General features: G+C 40.6%; 1 protein-coding gene across 1 annotated transcript in view; it reads left to right on the plus strand.

The window, feature by feature from the left end:
• Positions 1-24,975, plus strand: part of DPP6 (dipeptidyl peptidase like 6) — a 381,910-nt gene that overhangs the window by 254,907 nt on the left and 102,028 nt on the right. The window contains exon 6 of the mRNA XM_065744804.1: positions 17,768-17,820. Coding sequence (XP_065600876.1) covers positions 17,768-17,820 — 53 coding nt within the window. The remainder of the gene's footprint in view (positions 1-17,767; positions 17,821-24,975) is intronic.

Here is a 24,975-nt window from a genome sequence, read left to right on the forward strand (position 1 = left end):
GCAACCCAAGTAAGTGGAGAGCAGTAGCGTACCATCCTGCCACAGACACAATCTGGTTCGAAGAGGGGGATGGTCAAAGCAGCCAGTGGGCAGAGCTGCGGGCGGTGTGGATGGTTATAACCAAAGAACCTGGTGATGGTATCCTGAATATTTGCACAGATAGTTGGGCTGTGTATCGGGGGCTCACTCTTTGGATCGCACAGTGGGCCACCCAGGATTGGACTATCCACTCCCGACCGATCTGGGGCAAAGATATGTGGTTAGACATATGGAATACAGTCAAACACAGAACTGTGTGTGTCTACCATGTTTCTGGTCATCAACCCCTACAGTCACCAGGAAATGATGAAGCCGACACACTGGCCCGAGTTAGATGGGTTGAGAACTCTCCATCTGAGAATATCGCTTACTGGCTACATCAAAAGCTGCGGCATGCTGGGCAGAAGACCATGTGGGCAGCCGCTAAAGCGTGGGGACTGCCCGTACAACTATCGGACATCGCTCAAGCATGCCGAGACTGTGACGCCTGCTCTAAGATAAGACCGAGGTCGTTGCCTGAAACTACAGCCCATCTTGCTAGAGGACACAATCCTCTACAGAGGTGGCAGGTTGATTATATTGGGCCTCTCCCTCGGTCTGAGGGGGCGAGATATGCCCTAACCTGTGTCGACACCGCGAGTGGGCTAATGCAGGCCTATCCAGTACCAAAAGCCAACCAGGCATACACTATCAAGGCACTCACAAGGCTGATGGCTGCCTACGGGACACCGCAAGTCATCGAGAGCGACCAAGGAAGTCATTTCACGGGTGCAGTGATACAACGCTGGGCAGAAGAAAATAATATTGAGTGGCGATTCCACCTGCCATATAATCCAACGGGGGCAGGCCTTATCGAACGTTACAATGGTATTCTCAAGGCTGCCCTGAAGACAGACTCTCAGTCCCTGCAGGGGTGGACAAAGAGACTCCATGAGACCCTGCGGGACCTGAATGAAAGACCTAGAGATGGCAGACCCAGTGCCTTGAAAATGTTACAAACAATATGGGCCTCCCCACTTAGGATCCAAATTACGGGCACCGATAATGAAGTGAAACCTCAGATTGGCAATGAGAACAACCTTCTGCTCCCTGCCCCTGAGGACCTAGAACCAGGTACCAATAGAATAAAATGGCCCTGGAAGGTGCAGGTAGGACCACGATGGTGCGGCCTACTTGCACCTTGGGGGAGATTATTGGAGGTGGGGGGTTCGGTAGCTCCTCCGGTTATAGGTACATGGCCTACTGAAATAATGGTTAACACTCCAGTCTTCATTGCTAAGGGGACCCCTATCATGTCTCTGTGGCAGATCAGGACACCCCCTTTGGTGCCTGATATAGTCGTACAGCCACAGACATCGGGTCAAAGGGTTTGGTACAGGCGACCAGGGCGTGCCCCTGTACAAGCTGAAGTGTTAACCCAAGACAGGAATACGGCCTGTATCTTGCCCTGGAAAGCGGATCTTCCCCTCTTGGTACCTCTAAAACACTTGTATTACTCCCCATAAGTCTATGAATCACCAGAAGGAATCAAAACAATACTGCAGTGTTCCAGAGTTGTTATAAGACCATGTGAAGCATCTGGTGATGGTCTAACCGGGACTGATGACACGTAAGATGGACCTGCACTGTATGATTACATGCTTCCAGTAGATACCACCGAGCACTGGCCCAAAGAAGAGTTCGACGGATGCGCCGATCATCACTCATATCAGATTACATCAGCATGCGTTGCGACGGGCAATTATGTAAGCGTCGCGATGTATTGGGTCTCTGTATCAAGGGGAACTCACCTTATGGTTACTTGATCAGTGGTTCATGTCGTGAAGGGGTGGAGTGTATGGGAACTGCTGAATCACGGCCTGAACCACTGATTGGTCACCTGAGGTGAGCACCAAGTCAGCCATGGGGGCACAGGTGAAGGTGATATACCTGTGTGGGTGGAAGGGGTGGAGCCTAGTTCCTCCTCTCTCAAACCCCATTTAAGGGCTGACCACCACCAGGGAAGGATCTCTTCTTGGAGATCCCTCCCATGTGGAGTCCTCTGCGAGCCTTGTCATCTTAAAGGTGAGCCATCTTCTCTTTTGTATTACCTGTATAACTGTTTATATAGAACTACTCAAAATATACCATCTTCTATACTATTCCCTGGTGGAGTATCGTCATTAGGAGTTATTTACTCTACAGCACTAAGTGAAGTGAGCACAGTTAGAAGGATTCCTTAAAATCAAGGTAGCTGTTTTAGCAGTTTGTATCATTTTTTGATAACTGTGTAAACTAGTGGAAAGCTTGTGATTTTCATTTTCATATTCTTTTTACATATGCATGCAGAGTTGAATCTTAGTTGCTCGTAAATCAAAAGGCTCCTTCTCAATTGCAAAGCAGCAAAATATATGAGCAATGCTGAACATTATTGGTGGCTGGTGGCTAAATCTAGTTTCCCAAGTCACTGACATTTCCAAGCCTAATGCAGTGTAACTCTGTTTACTCAGAGAATGTTAGCCATTAGTAGCATAAAAAACTGTTGCTGCAGTTCTTACATGAAAAGAAGAAAAAAAATCAGTCCTACGAATGTAAAACTTCTGTTAGTTAACATGTTCTTCTGTTGTTCAGAAGTACTCAGTCTGTAAGTATATATTCTTGCACGCGTCTTCAGGCAAAATATCTTTTCTTGATTCACTGGAGGGCTGTAGTCAGTGAGTTCTCAGTGAACTAGTGGAACTACATGGACTTGTTGAATCTATTATAATTTGCTAAACCTTGACTCTCTTCATAAAAATGGCACCTTCAAGTCATTCCTATATTACTAACACCATTCAGATATTATTTATATTTCAGTAAACGTTCACGACTTCTGAAATTGTGCCCTTTCTATGAGTGTGCCAATGTGGAGTTTTAGCCAGGTGATTCTGGGGAACCAGAGGTGAAAGGGCAAGTGTAGAGTCCAAAACCTGGGGAGGAATAACTACATGCACCAGTGCAGGTTAGGGGCTGACCTGCTGGAAGAGAGCTCTGTAAATAAGGACCTGGGTGTACTGATGGGCAGCAGGTTGACCGTGAGCCAGCAGTGTGCCTTGTGGCCAAGAAAGCCAATGGTATTGGTCTTGAATACATCAAGAAGTGTGGCCAGCAGGTGGAGGAAGGTGGAGGAAGGTGATCCTCCCCTTCTATTCTGCCCTGGTGATGCCACATCTGGAGTCCAGCAGAGGAATACAAAGACAATTAAGGGCCTGGAGTATTTCCCTTATGAGGAAAGGATGAGAGACCTGGGGCTGTTCAGCCTGAAGAAGAAAAGCCTGAGATGAGACCTCATCACAGTAGAAAGGGGCAGTGGGGAGAAACTGAAAAGCAGTACGTTCCATACTAACACAAGGAGGAGGTTCTTCACTGTGGCAGTGACAGAGCACTGGAACAGGCTGCTCGTAGGGGTTGTGGATTCTCTTCCTTCTCTGCAGATAGCCAAGACTTGTCTGGGCACGTTCCTGTGCAATCTATTGCATGGAACTGCTTTCGCAGCAGTTGGATTGGGTGATCTCCAGAGGTCCCTTCCAACCCCTACAGCTCTCTGATTCTGTTGAAGTGGGGGACTTCTTTTTTCTGAATTGCCTTACATTCTTATCTCCTGTTTTGTGTCACATTACTACAGAAGCCAAATTCAGTACAGCAAATATCCTTGTTTAATAGTGCACTTTTTATCCTGTTTGTAGTGACAAAGATAAGAAGTGCGCAGGCTCCATTTACATAACAAAAGCAAAGAGTTGTGTGTCCAGAAGAATTGTATTAACAGAGAAAGTCTCAAGAACACAGCTGAGGTTCATTTTCTGGGTGATGATTTACTTTGGATTTGAAGCTGAAGCGGCAGCTGTTATTTGAGAAAACTTGGAAGCAATCATTTATTTTAAATGGAGAGTGTGTTGTGATTTCTTTTAATTATGAATCTGTTCTTCTTAAAATACCTTTTGTGAAAGACTTCTTATCTTTTCAAATCTCAAAACCACCATCATGAATAAATTCCCTAAACTGTCATTTTCAATGTGGGCTGAATAGCAACAGGGCAGACTAAAGAAAATTATCAGAGAAGTTGGACTGAATATCATTTCTCCACTTCCATTTACTTTTCTGCACTGTCAGACCTGGATGTGTGCAGCTTACCCAGGACATCAGTGCTGTGCAGTCATCTTGGATTAAATAAACCACAGCTGGAAGTAAACAAAATCTGAGCAACTGGGACATTTTCCTGGGGATGCATCTATGTTCAGATAGCAATATCTGTCAGGAATAGCGATGCATCAAGTTCTTTTGTTGCATGTTGCTATCAGCCATTGGTTCAGCCTAATTAGTATTTTATTAACTTCTGTAGAGGAAAGAGACTAGGGAGGTTTGCCACACAGCTCTGGAGGGATTTATGGATTTTTAGAACTATTAGAGAGTTTTAGAACTATTAGAGAGTGTAGACAGTGTCTGCTCAGGTGTCCTCATTTGTGCCTTTGACTGCTGAGCCTTTGCAATCAGACGTTTTTTTTCTGCTGCACACTTCAAAAATTATAAATTCTCTCTATGGGGGAGTGGATACCCATTGTAATTGAGTAAACATATTATCACGTGGCGAAAATATTTGTTCTTACTGCTCACCAGTGATCACTCTTTGCGATTTCTCATACATGGCGTGCATGGAGTAGAAAGTTTTGGATGCAGAGACACAGAATGGTGGAACACTAATTAGTGAGACGTTTAATCCTGAAGCCCCTTGCAGGAGAAACCACAGAGTAACCAACATTTTATGTTAGTAATGTTCAGCACCAGTTTTGGACTAACCCAGAGGAAGAAAAGCAGTCAAACTTATTTCTTATTTGTTTTGGAGGAGTCTTGTAGTTCATTTCAAATCCCTACAAAGCTCCAGCAGAAAATGTGTTCCTTTGTGTACCGTAAATGGTTCTTTGCTCTTAAAAACAGTCCTTCTGCTTTGTCATGGTGTAATCCAGCTAAAATAAGGAAGTAGATAGGGGCTGTGCACTCATACATGATTTACAAGGACATTTTGGTAGTTGTGTTCCTAGCACAGTGGGGACAAAAGGAATTAAGAACTTCTCATTGTAGACAGAAGAAATCAGTGGATGAAGGCTTTCTGTGCTTATTATCAAAGAAAAAAATGTTTTTACCCCTTAAATGTAGGACTGGGTTCTCTCTGCAACATCCTCAGGATGTACAGTAGGATCAGGATCATCTCAATTTTGAAGGTGTAAGGATCTGTGCTTATCACAGGTAGCCACTATGATGACTTGTAGTCTTATAGTTCTTTCAAAAAACAAAACTGCTTAAGGATTTTTAGCTATGTTCTTCCACACTGCGGGAGAATATTTGCAGCAGAAATGGGTGTATATGAAATGATTGTCTGAATACATTCATAAAGTTTGATGTGATGTGTTTGTCATGAATGACAAAGCTCTGCCCTACAGGTATAATCCCCAACCCCCACATTCCGGTTTTGCTAATATATGCTCCCTGTTTAGTGATGGTTTCAGTAAAAATGCACCAAATATTGTTTTTTTACTGAGTCTCTTTTCTAGCCAGTGTTGTTTGATGTGATTATGACAAGAAAATATTGGCTGCAAAGAATAGAGACCATTAAAACCTGAGTGTGGTGACCTCAGCTGTCCCATGGGTTGATGACTGGACTAGATGATCTTAGTGATGTTTCCAGCTTTAATAAGCCTGTGATTCTGTGATCATGCCATTTTCTACTAGAAACAAAGGGTTAAGCTACTCCTTCTTTCTAATAAAAATGCATGGAGTTAGGACTAACTTTTAAGCCTCATGATTTATGATGCCAGACTTCAATATAAATTGCACAGATGAGACTCAGTACAAAATAATACCTCAAACTAAGTCTTGCTTGTCTAGGAGAGGCCAAAAAACTGTACCTTGTATTTATTCAGACACAGATACATATCAGTGAACTGGAAAGCAAATGCACTGTTCCAGGGAAGAGCAGAAAAATATCAAAAGTCTGAAATAATTATCCTGTCATGCAAGAGCACATAGGTGTGTTATGTATTGGTATCAGCCATCAGCAGTCTTCCTCTGTAAATATTTTCTTTAGTAAATGAGATTTTCATCAAACAGAGAAGGGAAAATTAATAAAAAATCAAGGCAAAACCAGATGATAAAACCACCAACCTTTTTCTATGTCTGGGCAACCTTGCATTTTTCATTCTACTTCATTTTCTGAGTGTATAGATGATCTAACTTGAACAGATAGAGTAGCAGAAATAATGTTCTAACAAAATTCACAAAGCATCTTAAAAATAGCCTGAAATTTATTTTTGAATAGAGCATAGGCAAGATAAGTGTACACGGTCTCCTAGATAGTCAAATTCAGATAGACAGCAGATATATCACTGCTGATATATCTTTCTTGTACATGTATGAGAAACGGTCTGAGTGAAAGATGGGGGAACCTTCCATGCTTTAACAGGAATGAAATAGACACAACTGCATAAAACTTACTGAAAAAATAGACTTAATAAAGAGCTAGGTTCCTTGTCACATCTAGGAGCTTTGCAATTATAGTGAGATCCCATTTGTAGCATCATTTTGCTTCCTAAGTTTTAAGGGACAATACAATTCCAACTCATATTACATTGTGATAATTATAGATAGCTCTTTTAAAATGTTCAGGAAAGAGATACATTAAGAATGGGATAAAAAATGGGAAAAGGGCCTTAGAATTCAAAAATCAGAAAGAATTTAATTTTTATGTCTATGCAGGGACATAGGAAACAGTCCCAGCCTGCAGGAGTTTATGATCTTTTTCTTCTGATTTCTGATCTCCTATATTTATTCATTTTAAATCAATGAAATAGGAAGAAAATATATTTAGTGCCCTCTTCTGGAAAACCAGATCTTGTTGTGCGTGGCACCCCAATGAGGTAAGTCTCTGTAGTCAGAAATGCTTATCTCCTGATGGAAATGTTTTTCTTCTTAGCTGTTACATGCCTCAATCCAGCTCTGTGTTTACACTGAATAAGTGTCTTTTATCTCTTTAACTGCCTGCAGAACTCTGTGGTTTTTTTTTTTATCAGAGCTATGTTAAAACCAATCATTATTATTTCTCCTTGGGCAGCTAACGACCCAGATTTGGAACAGGGAATTTCTATGCATTTTTCTTCTGTTCTCTATATGAAAGAAAAAGAAAAGAAAGAAATAATATAAGAAGAAGAAAAAAAAAGCATTTTCCTAGAAAAGGAAATGAATTATAGGGCTTTTAAAGTATTTAAAATCAAGAATCCTCAGATTTTTGTGTACAAGTGTGGAAGAATACCGCTACTGTGATAATGATGGAGGCACTACTGTAAGGACATGTGCAGCACACGAGGAACTGGGAATGCTCTGTGCTTGTTTCTGCCTGGTTTCATTTCCCCTCTATTTCTGAAGAGATCCCCACCATCACCACCATTGACCCCTCTGAAGATGTCTGCAGATGTCAAGGATGATACACAAATGCCCTGCTGCTAGAGGTCTCTTATGTGATACCAGTTGATTTTTCTCTATCTCAGAAAATAGAAATGTTGCCTATGGTGAATTAAACCCACGCATGCATCGAGATACAGCTCAGTCTTCTGATCTCATATAGAACTGGAAAACAAATCTTTCACTGAAAAGAGAGAGCTTCTTTGGACCAAGGTTCCTGGCTTATATCTCAAGGCTTTCACTCTCCTTTCACATCCACTTCAGCACTCTTTCCCGTCTGCTCTCTAACAACGTTTGAAGGTCACATCTTTCTCATCTTGGATTCCTTTCTTTGAGTCTTTTAAGACTGCCCCAAGCTGATTTATGTCATAAAAGCTTTCAGTGAAAGTGCTAACTTCATTGTAGTATCCACCCTCACAACTGCTAGAGTAAGAAATTCTGATATGCAAGGAGAAAATGTTAATGAAAGAACATATAGTGCTCTATACCTAAACTGAATTATTTAGAAGTGAGTAAATTAATTAGATACATTAAATATTCAGCCCATTTTCCTGGCTTGGTTCAAAGCAGCATTGTTTGGATTATAAACACCACAGAGAGGATTTTAGTCTCCCCACATTTAGCCTGCCCAACACAAGAGATGTTTCATTTAAAGACAGTATCCAATCCTTATTAGCATTGGTTTCTCATACTGTCCTTCAGCCCCAGACTTGTACCTCCAAAGCCAATAAAGGTGAGAGTCAGTGAAGTAAATATGGATGTGAACAGCACAAACTCCACAGTTGTATTAGCTTCCCTGGGCTGCCTTTGGAAGTAGTGTTCTGGGGAATGTAGGCCTGAGGCTAAAATGAATACCAGAGGATGATTAGAGGAACCAAACCCCAAGTGTGCTTTTGGGACTGTTGTCTGGGAAGAGGGTGTTGCTACATGAGGTTGTAGGTGCAAAAATATGAATGACTAGAGAACTCAACGGCAGAGACAGCCCTCATGGAAGACAGCTGTGAAGACAGCAGCTCCAAGCTGCCACGAGCTTGACAAAGTGTTATAGGGAAGGATGACCATATCTATGCTACCTCTGGTCTTCTTTCTGAATCTGCAGTGATCTACTTTCAGAGACAGGACAGCAAATTGGATAGACTCTAGGTCTAACCTATTACAGACCTGTGTTATGACCAGTGATATTTCAAGAGAAGCACAGTTGCATGTTTGTGGGGGATTGTACAGACTTGAAGGTTTTATGTTTATCCAGTACTGGGAAATTGTTGTCTCCTTCTAAAATTTTTATGTGGTTGTAGACTACTTTTGTGCTGTTATTAGGTAATAATGCCAAGTTATTTGTTTCTCCTTTTTTTTTTTTTCGTTTCCTCAGATAGAAGCATTGTATAGTATGCTATAATCACAACATTAACTTTGTTCTCAATAACTTTATTCTCATTTCCAAGTTTCTGAACAGGACTTCAAAAAAAAACCAAGTGCAGTGTTTGGAGAATGTATATCCAATCCTTCACTGAGGAGGGGAATGTGGGTGTTTCTACCATGTTACATGAATATCATTAGAAATTTTAGAAAAGATCAAAACCAAAACAGGTTAATTATTCACAGCCCTCATTGATGGTTCTTAATAACAGATTGCAAATACTCCCTGATATCCTGGGACAGAGCAGCAAAGAGTGAACAAGTGCTGGTGCAAAACCAATATGGAGTGTTTTGTAGCTGCCGTTTTATTTACCAGTAAAAAATGGAGCAGTCATCCTTTTAAGCCAGCAACTGCAAGTGGCTGCTCGTGCTGCTAATGCCAGTGGAGCATTGTGAAGGACAGGTGGCTCGGGAGCAAAAGGAGGTTTTTGTAATTGCTTGGCAGGGCAGAGCTGTATTAGAGTGCAGCAGCAGTTGGCAGATTGGATTAACGTTCTCCTAGGGGTGAGATCTGGCACATGAGTTGTATGTTAATACCTGGAGCCTAAGTTTACTCTGGAGCTGCATTTGTAACAAAAAGAGCATCCACTTTACCTCTGCCGTGTTACAAAGGAGTAAATACTAAAGCTGGCATCAAAATTCCCAATAAGCATCATTAGCAGAATAAGGCTCTTATACACATAATTCCAAAGGATATATTTTAATCAAGAATTACTATCATGAAATAACAGGGAGATAATCAGTTTGTGGGGTGTGAAGCAGCAGCATTAACCTATAGCACTGCAGACCATCTATTTCTGCAGTGGATGCAGCCATCATACTTTATTTGTGATTAACTTGCACGCTAGAGATACTACTGTTTGTGAAGGAGTAATTCTTTGGTTTAGCTGGTTCAGAGAGCTTTGGGCTGGGAGCTGAAAAATCAGCTAATCTAAACACACACAACCCATCCGTCTGTGGGAGAGGTTCAAGTTTTGACTGTGTGTGCTGCCTGCAGTACATGACATTATTACAAATTGCTTGAGTTTGCTTCCAAAAAACAAGACCCTGTGGCATGAATATGCCATCCCTTCCTGATGTCATCTTGATGTGAGATCACTTCTGCTCCAAGGAAGCTTCTCCACCATGGGTGGCAGGAGGGCTGACCATCCACAGTTCTGCACAGCTGCAGAGCTGCTCCAATCATCCTACACACAGCAAGGACAAGCTTACAGCCTTAGGCTCCTTCAGGCTCATATTGCAATGATTTAATCTGCAGCCTCAGAGAAAACTGGATGAATCACCGAAAGATTTAAAGAAATGGAGCCATGCAAAGGTTTTTCCTGAGGATCTCTCGTGTTCTTTCACTCTCCATCCCTTTTAAGACCACGTCATTCTCTTCTTCCAAAGCAATTGCTAAAATTTCTTCCTAGTTCTGGAGATAGCTAATTGTTGCTTCTTGATTGTATATGTCATTGGGTAGCAGCGGAGCAGTGCCTTGTTCACAGTGATGTAGCAGTGATGAAACTCTTACTGTTTGGTGCTTCTTGAGACATTGGTTGCTAGGTGTTTGCAGCATCATTTTACCCAAGCACAAATAGGCTGATGCATTGGGAAAGGATTTCCTTGCCTTTTCTCCACCATAATTCATGTATTCCCTGAGTATAGTTCTTAGTGCATTTAGTTCCTGTAGAAGAGAGACAATTATAGCAAAGGCAATCAGTTGTCAAATGCTTTGTATGTCTGTTGAAACCAGAGACCACTTCTTCCAACTACCCCTCCTTCCTAAACCTATTTCCCCTGTCTGTGCTCTTCCCAAGTCCCTCAGACCTCCCTGGTATGGCACAACACTCACAATGCTGATCATCTGGATGTGATGAAGGGGAGGGCTAAGAGCATCCTAAATCAGGTGCTGGGAACAGCTGTGGGTTGTTTGGCTGGCAGTTGAACTGGTGAGCAGGATACACTTGATGATAGTATTTCATCATTGCATTCCTAATTTAAAAGAGGCACAAAGAGAAGTGGGCAGTGCTTCTTGGAAGAGTTTAGCAACAGGCTGGCATACAGCATGAGGCTGTGTAAGAGGTACGTTACTTGGGAAGGAATTAAGTATTAAGAGATAATACAGTCTAATGCAGTATAAGAGAGTTTGCTGTTTCAGACAGAATCAAAGTAGGTCAGTGTCACAATGAATTTGGAAGGTGAGAATGTTGAAAAGATCTCAAATTATATGGCTTTACTGAGTTGTTTGGTTCTGAAAAATAATCAAGCATAGGGTACAAAATGCAGGTATGGATTTATTACACCTGGTGTAGGGAGCCTACTTTGGCAGGGGGTCAGACCTAATGATCTCTTGAGGTCCCTTCCAAACCCTATGATTCTATTTTTTTTTTTCCATTACAGTGACACAAAAGGAATAGACACTGTGATTTTTTTCAGAGACAAATTCAAAGTTGTTTACTGTGGCGTGCCTATTAACAATAAAACAGTGGTAATACCTTAATAAAATAGCTGGGCTGGGGAGAATACTTATAACTAATGTGTCTCCACCAGGAGAAAAAAATGCAAAGGCCTTTACCTACCTGCCCACAAGCCATGACTCAAACAGAGATAGCCCTTTGTGCTCTGCATCACAAATACACGGGAGAATCAAGAAAAATGTAGTTTCACCTGCACATATTTCCGAAAGATTATAACTTGAACAAATCATTGCCAAGAAGTTAGTGCTCAGCTGTAGGGCTCGGTTTTTCTTTTCAGACGTTTGGAGGGTAAGTCCTGTTATGGGAAATGAAAGGTTTCTTCTCAGAACAGATGAGTCCGTCAGTTTTCAGGTAGCACAGACCCAACAAAACCAGTAGCATCATGAAGGATTTTTATGACAGTGAATGATGACTCATTAATTGCAAATTTAATCTTTAATGTTAACTTCCATCAAAATCAGAGAAGATTCTCCACACAGGTGCAGCAACCTGCTTTGATAGTCTGCAGAATGCCATAAAGAATTACAGCACAGATAATAAGGGACAAATGCCAAACCTCATTTCACCTGCATAGTTTGCATCACAGCATGAGTTACAGTTTTATAGGGTTCCGGGGCAGCTCTGAAAGGTGTAGTACGCAGTTGTGTCACATGTTTGGGGTTATTCAACTGGGCTGATTTCCATATGTATGTTTGGGGGATTGCCTGCTCGTAGCACAAGTAGGAAAATGGGCTGTATAATCTACTTACAGCAGATGTCTTTTGAGAGATGCCGTGTAGGAAACTCCTCTAATGGATCTGGCTGTTCCTGTTTCACCAGCCACTTTTGCTTTATTTTTACTGTCTTACTGTAGTGCATGAAAGTGAATAGATTATAAGGACAATTTGGGTCAGTGAAGTGTCCTGAGGGGATCTATTACTTGGAGAAATACTTTATTGTTACAGAATAAAAAGTGGTTCCTTTTACCCATGTAACTACAGAGGGATTTATGATGAATTATGTTAAAATGCTTTCTTGCTGTCCTCACACTTTAGGCAACTATTCTACATTATTATTTCTGATGAATAAAGATCTTTCTTTTACTTTTTTTTTTCTTTTTCTTTTTTTTTTTAAGGGTGCTATGATGATGCTTTGGATGCAGTATGTGATTTCAAAATGTGAAGAAAACACAAAATACTAGAAATCTGATAGTAATCCTTTGAACTGCACTATAACACGCTTTTCATGTTTTTTATTTTTAGCCTGCTCTGTAACTGTTCCCTTTAAAACTCTTAGTTTTATTTATTTATTTATTTATTTATTTATTTATTTTTCTATGAAATGGTTCAATCTAAGTAATTCGAGGGCATGAAAGACCAGTTGACTGTATGGAGCCATTTAGAAAATGCATGGAAAATATGTTTTGTTTCTGTATTTATCAAGTAACTGATAATCACAACATCAGGACAGCCAGTCCACACGAGTTTTATCTCAGATCAGCCAACTGTTCAATATGCTGAGAGATAAGACCCTAAATTAATTTTTGATAGAACAGCCTGTTAGAAGATGGAAGAGTTGGGCTGATTTGGGGAGTTTTCATCTAAGTCCCCCCTTTCTTTGCTTCTAACTGTCTTCATAAACAGGCTTTTTCCTGCCTGCATATGCCTCTTTTTTGCATTGATACAGTGCCTTGTCATGCAGACATAAAGAAAAGCCTTTCAGTGAATACAGACTGCTGTTCCTAGTAGAGCATCAGCCCACAGTGTGTGACAGAAACCAGCACAGAAGATGGAAGTGTAAACTACACTTTTCCTCTTTTTCTGATGCTGGTGGTATATCCCCAGCAGACAGTATTTTCATATGATGGAAATAGATTTCATGATGTACTTCTAAAAAAAAACAATCCAAAAAAAATTTCCATCTAAAAACTTTCCCTAATGCTTTGTGAGTTGCACATACTGCCAGGTTGGAAATGATGATGAAAATGTCAAACTTTTAAAAAGAAGTTAATGAAAGTGAAGACCCTGTTGTGACTAGGCTGTGCCATGTGATAAATCGGGTGAAATGTGGGGAGTAGCAAGGGCCCTATCTGTCTTTTTGGGCTAATGTCATGTGGTGCTGCAGTCATTCAGGGGCATGAACAAGAGCTATAAATTATGATTTAAATGAATAGTCACAATGAATGAGGGAGTCTAAATGCATTGTATTTGAAATAACTTTCACTTAATAAGATGTGCTGAACTAGAATCTATATCCTTGGAGGTCATACAAGGGCTTTCAAGGAGATGTTACCATCCACATACTTTGGTCTGATGTGCAAAATAAATTACATCTTTCAGTTTGTTTCTGTGGCTTGTAGGACACACAATTGATGTGTTAGTTTGGAATTTGGTGGTGAGGAAAAAGAGGACTCCGCTCTGCTGCTGTATATGCTGCAACATTTGCATTCCCACTGTTGTATGGTCAGGTCCAGGTTTCTCTTGCTGTTTGGGTAGAATGAGGTCAGTGGCTTCACAACCAAGTGTTGTCATATATCATCGGTCCTGCATTTTCTGCATTTGAGAGGTAAAAACAGACAGAGCCATCTCACAGACCCCTTGTGATTTCAGTAAATCATGCACATGTTGCAGCAGGTAATGTAGACTGAAAGTAGATCTGTGCTGTGACCTGGACTGAGAGTGGGAGTCCAGTGGGAGAGTGCTTCTGGCACTGTTTTAGTATAATGACTTCTACAGAACTCATTGATCACCACTGGCACAGAAGTTTTTGTGACCCAGTTTTCATAATACCTAGAGCCCTTTAGAGCAATCTCAAACCTGTTCTGACTTATGCTGGCAGGACAACTTGACACAGAGGGTCTACAGAGAAAAACTTTTCCAGAAATTCTGCTGCCTTTGCATGTGCCCCTCTACTGAGAGGAGCTGCGTGCTTCTGGTATGCAGCCAAAAATAAGGGCTAAGATGGTCAAATCAGTGCAATGAACTCATACCACATCCCTTGAGTGGACAGGAAGAATGCAAAGAGTTAATGTCGCTATTTTTGTTCATTATGATTAAACCTCAAAACCAGACAGGTTAAATGAAATGAACACTCAAGAACTACCCAGTCTTTGAGACTTTGGGTTATGGAAGAATGCTGATCTCTTTCCTATGCTTTTCCTTATCATGGGTTTCTCCTACTGATAAATAAACAATTGAACTTAGTCGAGATATTAAGCGGATGTTGTTATTATCTGAAAAAGTTAAAATGATTTCATATGGTTTGTGTATCTAAGGGGTAAGCACCCATTTCATTTTCCAGAAAAACGTTACATGGAGTTCCTCCTGGTTCCCTGTCTGAGAAGTTGCTCACTGTTTTCCAAACACGTTTCAAATAGTTGGGTACAGAATGGGCTGATGTCCTTGAGAGCTCAAATAATGATAAACATCTGATCCTGAAGTCTTTGCTCATACAAGTCATTGTTGTTTACATGAGCAAACTTACCAACCATAAAGATTTATTTAAGGAAGAGCAGCTCCTGTGAATGAACTAGAAGCCTTTGAACACTACAAGGTAGAAGCACAGCTGATGTGAGATATTTTAAAGTCTAGCTGAAAACACGAGAGAGGAATGACAAGTTATTGTTAGAAAATGATAGTATTATTTGAGATTTCTGCAGCTCTTTTTTTTTTACTCTGCTACTAAACCCTCTCAAAAACAAAAACAAACAAACAAACAAAAGTAATAAATCTTTTACCTTGGTCTCCATTAATGGCTCTGAGACAGCTTTAAGCCCTCCAGCATGGCTGTGGGGACTCTATACCACAAGCAGGAACATTAGCAGATGTCCTTCTCACAAATTCCCTGGCTGTTTCTTTTCCCTCCAGCCTGCCACATTTCTCCATCTTGTCCTGAAGCTTTCTGGTCATGTGCATTTTGGAGGCTGACTTCTGCTTCTCCTTGCCCAATCCCTGTTTTATTTATTTTTAACTGTTTTCTTCATCCTACTGCCAGGATGTTCGAAGACAAAAGTTGCTCAGTATTTATTGGCAATGTACTATTGAACGTTAGGAAAACAATGAACACGAATCTATCTTCCCATACCTATAAAACTATTTTAACCTTGGCAAAAATGCTTGCAGATCATACCCCTATTTCATCCTCTTGACCCTGTATGGCTTTCAGAGAGTAATAGATTCATTAGGGTTGGAAAAGACCACTAAGATCATCTAGTCCAATCACTGACTCCTCACCACCATGCCCAGTAAACCAGGTCTCTCTGAATCATGCTTTCTAGTTCTGTAGACAAATTTACTCCTCCAGTGCATTCTCTTAAAGGAATTGTAGCAATTTTAGAATTTCAGCAAGGCTGAAATAAAACCTAAGTTCACAGGCTTCAGCAGGGTCTCAATTTTCAGCATTGTAGGCTTCAAGAGCTCTTTGGCTCTGGTGTGATTAGCTGTAGATGAGATAATGGTGATTTATTTGATGCTATCAGCAACAGGTGAATCTGAAAAGGACATGTACTAAAATCAATGCTATCTTGCAGTGAATGCATTTGTGCTCCTAGATCTTCCCTGATACCAACACATCAGAGGATGACCTTGTTAGGGTTGACTTTATGTATCAGCATACCTAAAAAAAGGATTTGATTTTGGGATGTAACTTGTTCCTTGTGAGGAAGTGAATGAATTGCAGAGATGAATGGAGTCACATCAGTCTGGTGTCAGTCTGTGTTTTTACTTCTATAGTCTGTGGTAGATTTTTATTTATCTTTTTATTTCATTTTGGAGGAGGGGAGGTTATGCAGTAATGTAAAGATTCAAATCATAACAGAAGTTGGTTTTAATATATACAGGATGTTATACCAGGTGTTTCTCTGCATCTCTGTTAAGCCTCCCAGAAATAGATACCACTGTGCACTGAGTTATAGGAAGTTTTATGTGCTTGTCTGCTATGTGGTGTGCCTGGGATGGTCACTGCTGAGGCTTGCAGCACCATCCAGAACATCTCATGGTTTCTTGGATTATGTAAAAAATAATACAGGTGTGGGGTTTTTTTAAGTGCTAAAAGAGAGGTATTATTAAAAACAATGACAAAGATCAGATAAACTTGGTTTGTGAAGTGTAAGGGAACTGTTGAATCATGGCCTGAAGCACTTGATTGATCACCTGAGGCAAGCATTGAGTGAGCCACAGGAGCACAGGTGAAGACAATTCACCTGTGTGACTGGAAGGGGTGGAGTCTGGCTCCACATCTCCCAGATCCCATTCAAGGGCTGACTATGACTGGGGAAGGATTTCTTGTTGGAGATCCCTCTCTTTGGTTACAGGTGAGCCCTTCCTAATTTACTGGGTGTCTTTATCTACCATCTGGATAGTCCATCCAGAAATTTACTATCCAACTTCATTATATTGTCTGGGTGCTATTCTTTCAGAGTATTCACCCTACATGAAGAAAGTATTCATGAAGTTTCTACCTTGTTCTCTGGGGTGGAATGGTTTGTGAGAGCTACTGGAGGCAAAGTGACTTGAAATTGAAATAGAGGTCAAATTGAATGATTTTAATATGCTTCCTTTAAAGTTTATTTTTAATAGGACAGAATTATGAAATTAGGTGCTTGCATAAATGTGTATAATGTCATTCTTAAACTGTCATTTTACTGCTACTACTCTTGTATTGCTCAGCACTGCCCACCTTGAGCAACCACAGATCTCTGTTATGGAATGCCTCTTCACTCAAGAAATATATTTTACTAATTCTTAAAACACCGATCACAACTCTGGTTTTATTATTTGCTACTTATAAGTAATAAACTCTCCCTACTGAGATGACCTGTCACAAATTGATGAACTCCTTCCCAAGGTCCAAAGAGTACAAATTGATATGAAAATGCAACTTAGCATCTTAGCTGGACAAAGAAACATTAGGTCAATTCTGTGTCCAAAGTCAATAAGCTTTCATTTGCTGGCTGACTCTGGTTCTACAACCTGGTCAGAGATCACCCACTGTCACTCCCCATTTTATTAATGCAGAAATAAAGAAGAGAAATATGCATTATGTCCCTGTTGTGTTTAGTTGTAATGAGAGAATGTCTCCAGCTGACCAAGGTGTCCTCAATAATGACTGTTCTATATTTAGCCTGTGTGGAAAGCATGTGCCCCCAGTTCAGTCATAGACCCAGTAGTCATGGTAACGACTCTGAGCATCTGGATGTATACCATTTGCCAAACTGTAATGAAGTGCAAGACAAAATGAACACACAGCAGTATTAGGTGAATTAATGCATTGTTATTTTCTTCTACAGATTTTGATTAACTGCTCTCTAGCCATAAATAATAGACTTTATTTATTTATTTTCAGAAGAAGAGCCCTACTGATAGAGTTGACAATTACTAATCTATTTTTTTCTCTATTTCATTTTGTAGGTGTATCAGCATTCGTATACGGCGCATTATGTCCTCAGCAAAATTCCTCATGGGTAAGCTATTATTCAATGTTTTCATATTAAAACTCATCCAATAAGAATTCTGCAAAACAATGTGTATCATGCCCAGTGGTTTCATTGTGACAGCCCTTTGCAGAGGTCTGGCATTCAGCTGCAGTGTTCACTGTGCTGTGTGTTGTACAAAAGATGGCATAGTATGGAAGCAGAAGTACTCATCTTCCCTGGAGTATCAGACTACCTGAATTTCATATTCCAGTTTTCACAGTTTTGGCCAAAATGTAGATGTATTGGCTTCTGAATGGGAGCTATGGCTGGCCACTCACCAGAGCACTGTCAGAGGATCTATCCAAGGGTGTCAGTCCCTTGAATTTAGCCACATCTGAGGCACCACCCTTCAAGTTTGAGATCTCTCAGCAGATTCCCTTTACACAAATGTTCTCTCTAGCCTCCCAGCTGAGAGCAGACAGAGCCACAGTGTATTCACAGGATGCCACTGCACTCAAGTTATGCTAAAGCCATAAGCCTTTGGGTTGTTTAGTTTATCTTTTCAGAGTGTAAGTGTGCAGACAAACAGTAATCCCCCATACGCTTTACAAAGCATTTGTAAATTTCTACTGAGTGTTCATTCCATCCCATCATCCAGATAAGGAACGCAGATGTCAAACAGAACTGTTCCCAGTACTGATCCCTGGGTTACTCCACTCATTTCTGGTCTCTAACTAGACCATTACACTCTGGGCTGGGCAGTTCAGCCAATTTTTGATCCACTTCACTGTTTGCTCATCCAACCCACACTTCAGCAGCTTCTCTGGGTCTTATGGGGGGGGGGCAGTATCAAGAACTTACTGAAGTCATTGATGGCTATATTTTCTTCCCCCTCATCCATCAGATTGAACATTTTGTTGTAGAAGCTGATCAAGTCGGTTGAGTATGACCAATGTGAGGAACAATTAGCTTGAAGAGATCCTCCTTTATCTTTTATCAGAGGCAATTTTTTAAATCCTTCTTAATCAGCTCTATCTCCATGAGGTTGTAGATAACCTCCGGCTCCATCCTCATCTCCCTGCAGCTCACCTCTAATTTGTCTAGGGTCCTGTCTGACCATCCTTTAAAGTACACCTGTTTGTGTGCTTTTCTCTTTTTCTGCTATTCTAAGGACTAACCCAAATGGTCAGGAGTGGGATTCCATCGTATCAGCAAGGCACACATAGGTGTCTAATGACTCCTGGTGTTTCAGAGTGATATTTCCATAGCTTCAGTGGAAATGCATAAATCAAATTCCTCAAATCATTGTCAGCAAATACAGAGCTAAAAGCTACGAATTTGATGACAGGTTGTATGTTTTAAGTATTGCATTGGTGACAGCTGTGAGGGGATGGTAAAAACTAACAGTATAGTTGTGTTTAAATATAAGTTCAGTATTCACTTTGCTTGTTCACTAGGTTATCATTTCTACACATGATGGCTAAGCTGGTAGCGGATGCTTTGGATCCTTCTAGTAGCTGACAAAACCTGTGAAGTTTTAAGAAGTGCACCTGTTCTACGCACAGGGCAATCATAGAATCACTGTACAACTCAGTTTGGAAAGGATCTCGTGCAGTCCAACACCCAGCTCAAAGCACATTGCTCAGAACTTGAGCTGGCTGTGTTTTGGAAACCTGCAGTTGAATTGTGCAGCCTTACCAGGCAACCTGCCTGACTGTCATCATGTGTGAAATATTTCTCCTTATGTCCAGATGTTCTTCAAGGATTTGCCTCAGCACTCTTGTGCAGAGACACGCATACATACACTCACAAGATAATGGAAATAATAATAACAAGCTAACAATAATAGTACTAAAATAAAAATCTGAAATAACTTTCTTTGGCTTCCACATAGCAGCCAAGAAACAATGCTTTCTATAGAAGAAGCTGTACTAGGGATATATATTTTGAGATCTGTGAGCCCTGGAGCTCACGAGACAGCTTTTCTCTACAGCTTGTATCTTGTGATTGAATCATCATTAAAAAAAAAAAAAAAAGAAAGAAAATCATGAGCTCGAGGTTAAACTGTTTTGATGTTTGGGTAGAACATTAGAATATGGAGATTTCTCACCACCATCAGTGTCAGTGCTCCGGTGTTCCAATGTGACACATTACAGACTTCTTCGCTCTCTTTCCTGTCTCAAGTCCAGTCTTCATTTTTGCTTTCTGAATTTAACTTTAAACTCCATCCTGCTGGCCAGTATATCTGACATTAGCTTATGGGTTGAAAGGATGTTGACCAAGAGGATGAACACATAGCACGAGCACGTAAGCTTTGTATGTTAAGTCTGACTAAAATCAAAATTACTTGTCAGATAGCACAGTTCTGTCCTTGGAAAACTAAAGGTGGAAAACAGAAGTACTGTGCATAGGATGTATTAGAAATGCTAAAAATTATCAGTGTAGAAATCCAGGAAGTGCCCTACTACTGCAGGACCTTTCTCCATCCTGACAATGAGCTTCTTGTCCCCTGAGCTGAATTATTTTACACAGACATGTTTTGTCTTTTTCTCCAAGTTTGGTTGAGTCATGCTGCGGGAAGTTGGAGGGGTAGATCTGTCAGAAGAGACATACTCGTTATGCTAGGAAGGTTTGGAAAGAGAGATGGTGCTGGAAGGCATGCAACTGTATCAGACATTAATGTCTCCACAGCATGATGCAATGTTGGATCAAGCAGGAAGAGAGATGGAAGGATTGCTGTGATTTATGTTGTGAAAAGTCTGATTTAGAAAGCAGTTTGGATCGTAGATATGTATATAGCCACTGCAAACACCACGCAGTAACAATTGCATTGATCTTTCCTGTGGCAGCACAGGATAGCGTTGAAATGCATGGCTTACTAGCATTTGCATGAAACGTGAGCATTCGTCATTTGTCTGCACAAACATTAAATATATTAGGGCTGTGCAAGAAGAGAGAGGGCAGGTGTAGTGAATGAAGTGGTGACGAAGAAGAGAAGGGAAGTAGAGCCTCTGTTGGATAAAGGCATGAAAATGTCTTCACTGCACATCTCATATTTAATACGGGGCACTGTCTGATGGATGGGTGGGGGTGAAGATCATTAGGTTAGGACCCAATGTGTCGACAGAGCACAAAGTGCAGTTCAGTTTGATGCCCCAGGTTCTTCAGTGACAACAAAATTCATAATCGAGGCAGCATCCTTGATCTCCTCCTGCCAATAACAGAAGGGGTATCTCTGCTGAGGTAAACTATTAAGGAGGTGTATTAATCTAATCTTAAACATCCTTTTTAAAATAACCTGACATTAATCTGTAAGCCTAAGTTGCTTTTAAAGGGAAATTTCTAATTCATCCTTCCATGTTATGCAGACTCTTCAGATTCAGCTGTGTCTTAGCTTTCTGTAAGTGTGATGTCCAATCTGAGTACATCCTCAGCTTATGTGTGGACATAAAGGGTGTGGGACTGTAATGTTTTCCCATAAGAGCTGCTGTGGAGATGAATTCCCCAAATAAGGAGTAGCACAGTTTAGCTCTCTACAAGACACCTAGTATTCCAATGACATACTCACTGAGGATCTTATCTAAAAATGAAAATAAGGCTGAGGTAGAAAAGATAACAAATAAACCTGCAAGGATTCTGTATGGATTTGGTGAAGTGCTGGCACAGGCTTCCAGAGAATTGGTGGAGTCATTGTCTTTAGAGGCATTCAGGAAGCATGGAGATGTGGCATTGAGAAGCATGGTTTGTCACCTTCACGAGGATGTGTTGAAAGTTGGATTCAATGATCTTGGAGTTCTTTAACGATTTTAACCTTAACGATTCTATGATTCTATTGTATTGCTTATTTTCTTGTTGTTGTTTTTTTGTTTGTTTTTGTTGTTTTTTTTTTTTGAAATCCCAGCCATCTTGCAAATTTATAGACTCAGGTTAGAAGCCCCTATAGCTTGTGTTTCTGGATTTATATGTTCATTTATTTGTTGTGGACTGAGGTTTTCATATTTCACAGGGGAAAAAAAAGCTAAGATCTGCATTCTCATTTTCCTGGGCAGAGGACTCGGGCATGGAGAGGAGTTAGGTTCAGTTCTGCTTCCTTGCATGACATCTGTCTTCCTCCTGCTGCTCACCCAAAAACATGATGCTGGTGCTGGGTGCCATCTAGTGGAACAAGGCTCTTCTCTCGCTTTTCATCCACCCTGGCTCAGGAGATACGTGCCATGCCCTCTGTTTTTCTCTAGTTTAGATACCTGCTGATAACTGTTCACCGCTGTCTGCTTGATAAATCCTTTTGCAAAGCTCCTCTCATAAGCCCGAACTTGTACTTTCTGCATTGTAATTGCCATCGAGTTGTAATTTGTAGTTACTGCCACTGCATCCCCTCACTTATCTAAGCAATAGGCAACTCTCATGTGAGGCACAGGGAAAGAGTGGAGAAAAATAGTAGTAACTGTTTCATAATATTATTTCACCTAACTCAGAAAAACAAAAAGTTACCTAATACTACATAGGCACAAATCAGCAACATGCTTATTTTATCCAGCAACCAAAAATTGCTTTATACTCTTGTGAGTTTTAAAAACAGTGGTCCTACTAGGTCCAGTACTAGTGGATGATATTTGTCATTCACAGCCTGTGTTGGACTAGGCAAAAGGTTCAGAGTTTTCTTGATCAGTTCACAAGACCTTTCCCCTAACCCTGCTGTTAGATTTCCATCACCAGTATTAAGCTCACTTGATCTGGCACTACAGGTTCTAGGCAAGGGCTAATTTTGTATCCCACAGGGTGCTCTATCTTTGATTTCTAGCTGCAGTCAAAAGTAATCAAATTAGAAAAAAAAAAATTCTGTGTTGTGTTTGCATTTCCCAGCATAAAGCCCAACATACAACTTGTGTGTTTCCTCAGACCTCCTAGCCCTCATCTCTTTTTGCACACTGTGCAACCTGGTTCAGGGAGCCTCCTTTGGCAGGAGGGTCAAACTAGATGATCTCTAGAGGTCCCTTCCAACCCCTACAGTTCTGTGGTTTTGTGACCCACTGCCCGCTGAGCACAGCTGAGTGGCAGGGATTGGTACTGACACCTTGAATGAAGTCTCAGCACAATGTTAGCATATCCAGACAGTGCACGCCAATGGGAGCTTGTATATCTGCTTATCGTGATCAAAGAGACATTAGCAGTTATTCCCACTCCTCAGTGATCTTATAAAGGTGGGGAGGAAATTGTAAATAGCTACTTCTATAAAGGATTAATAGAATCCTAGGCTCCATTAATGTTGGAAAAGACGGCTAAGATCATCTAGTCCAACTATCAACCCATCACCACTATGATTTGTGTTCCTTTCCAAATTTGTATGGCAGAAGAATCAGAAGAATGTGGTAAGGATATCACAGGAGCAATTGTAGAGTTTGGTTTAGCTCTTCCTACATAAACTTCAGAGCATTGTGGTAAGGATATCACAGGAGCAATTGTAGAGTTTGGTTTAGCTCTTCCTACATAAACTTCAGAGCATTGTAAATTATTGCACTACTCCCCACATCATTTTCCCATTAACCTCAAGAGAAGTCCCATGGGCGGCGTATGAAACGTACATTGGTGATCCACCCAATCTGTAACAGGAGCAAGAACTCAGTCCATATTCAAAGCAATGGCTGTAGATTTCTGCAGAGCTCTTACTAATGTTCCTTTCTAATCCTTTTATACATGCTATAGCCAGGGAAAAAATTAAAGCCCATTAAAGGAAGTTTAACTAGACTTTCTATATACCCTACTGCTTAGCAATTTGAAAGACAGACAAGTTTTCCTCACACATGCTCTTTTTTTCCTATTTACAGTAAAAGGTAGAAAAGCCTTCAGAGAGCTGGCCATACTGGAGTCAACTTCCAGACTGACCAAGTCTCTTCTGTTTTGTTCTATAATGCCCCTTCTTTTTTGCATTCAAACATCTTTGCACAGGAAGAATCTTCCTGTGCTTCTGTGTCTCTGTCTGTGAAACAAGGAGAGAAATATTGCTTGCCCCACAGTGGTGATATGCAATAATTACTGTAGAAGTGCTGCACGATTTCACTCTTCAACATTTATAAGCTTGTACTAGAGCCGCATTTTATTTTAAGAGAAAAAAAAACAAGGTAATTAATAGTATCTGTTTTCAGCTGATTAAATTTTACTATAGGAGCTGTATATTTTTCACTAACAATGACATAGAGGGGTTGAAACTACCTCTTATAAGAGATATGCAAAAGAAATAGTACTGCAATTTTTTTTAAAAACAAATGTGTTGTGCAGTTTGTGAATAATCTGCTAATGTTGCATCTACTCCTTATTCTCTCTTTCCCAATTGTTAGTCCATTGTTTGTGTCATATTTTGAAGTGCTCTCTGTAGCAAATCCAGTAACCTCTGCTTTGTTGCTTGATGATTCTTGTGCCAGACTATAAATAACAACATACTCATGATCAGATATGCTTATCCGATTGTTTTAGACCACAGAAGACTGGACAGGTTATCTTAGTATTTTGATTGTGGAGCCTGAACTTAAATTCCCTGGAGCAGATAGGAAATTTTGAGTTTACTGGAATTTGGCTGAAATCCTGATGGATCTGTTGGGTTCCTTGCTTTTTTAGTCATCTGAATTAAACACTAAAAGACAGTGCTTGAACAGTAGTTAAAGTACGTGTGTTTCTTGCTTGGAAATTCATTTTGTAACTTTTTTAATAAGACAATTCCAGCATTTCATTAAGCAAAGCCTTTATTTGAACATCTCTCACTTTGAAGTGGTGGCAGGTCGAAAGCAGCTCAGCTTTGAGAGGCTGTTGGAGCCTGTGCCAGTGGGAGGAAAATCCCTTCAGCAGCTCAACCCCATATCATTTCCACTGGGGATTTGCCATTTATTTGCCCATGTTGGTCACTGCACAGCATTTTTAATTTGAAATGTTCCTCCTCTGTGTAGGCAAAGCAATTCTTTACCACATGCTTCTTTTTTCTAGAGTTAGTTGTGACGTGGGTGGACACTTTAGAAACCATACATCGTGATAATAAAAAGGAGCAGTCCCCTGATGGGAGGATTTGATGTTAAGAATGAGAGTAATGACTAGAGAAACTGAAGGGGAAAAAAAAAATCTTGAGTAATTAATAGTTAGGTGCAGATGTTAGCAGTTTGGCAGAGAAAAGCGCAGCAGTCGACTTTCTGATATTAAAGAAAAGGTCAACAGTTT

The sequence above is a fragment of the Cyrtonyx montezumae genome, unplaced genomic scaffold (genome assembly GCF_038088225.1).
Source record: "Cyrtonyx montezumae isolate F1298 unplaced genomic scaffold, pur_monq_1.0 scaffold_32, whole genome shotgun sequence".
Classification (NCBI taxonomy): domain Eukaryota; kingdom Metazoa; phylum Chordata; class Aves; order Galliformes; family Odontophoridae; genus Cyrtonyx; species Cyrtonyx montezumae.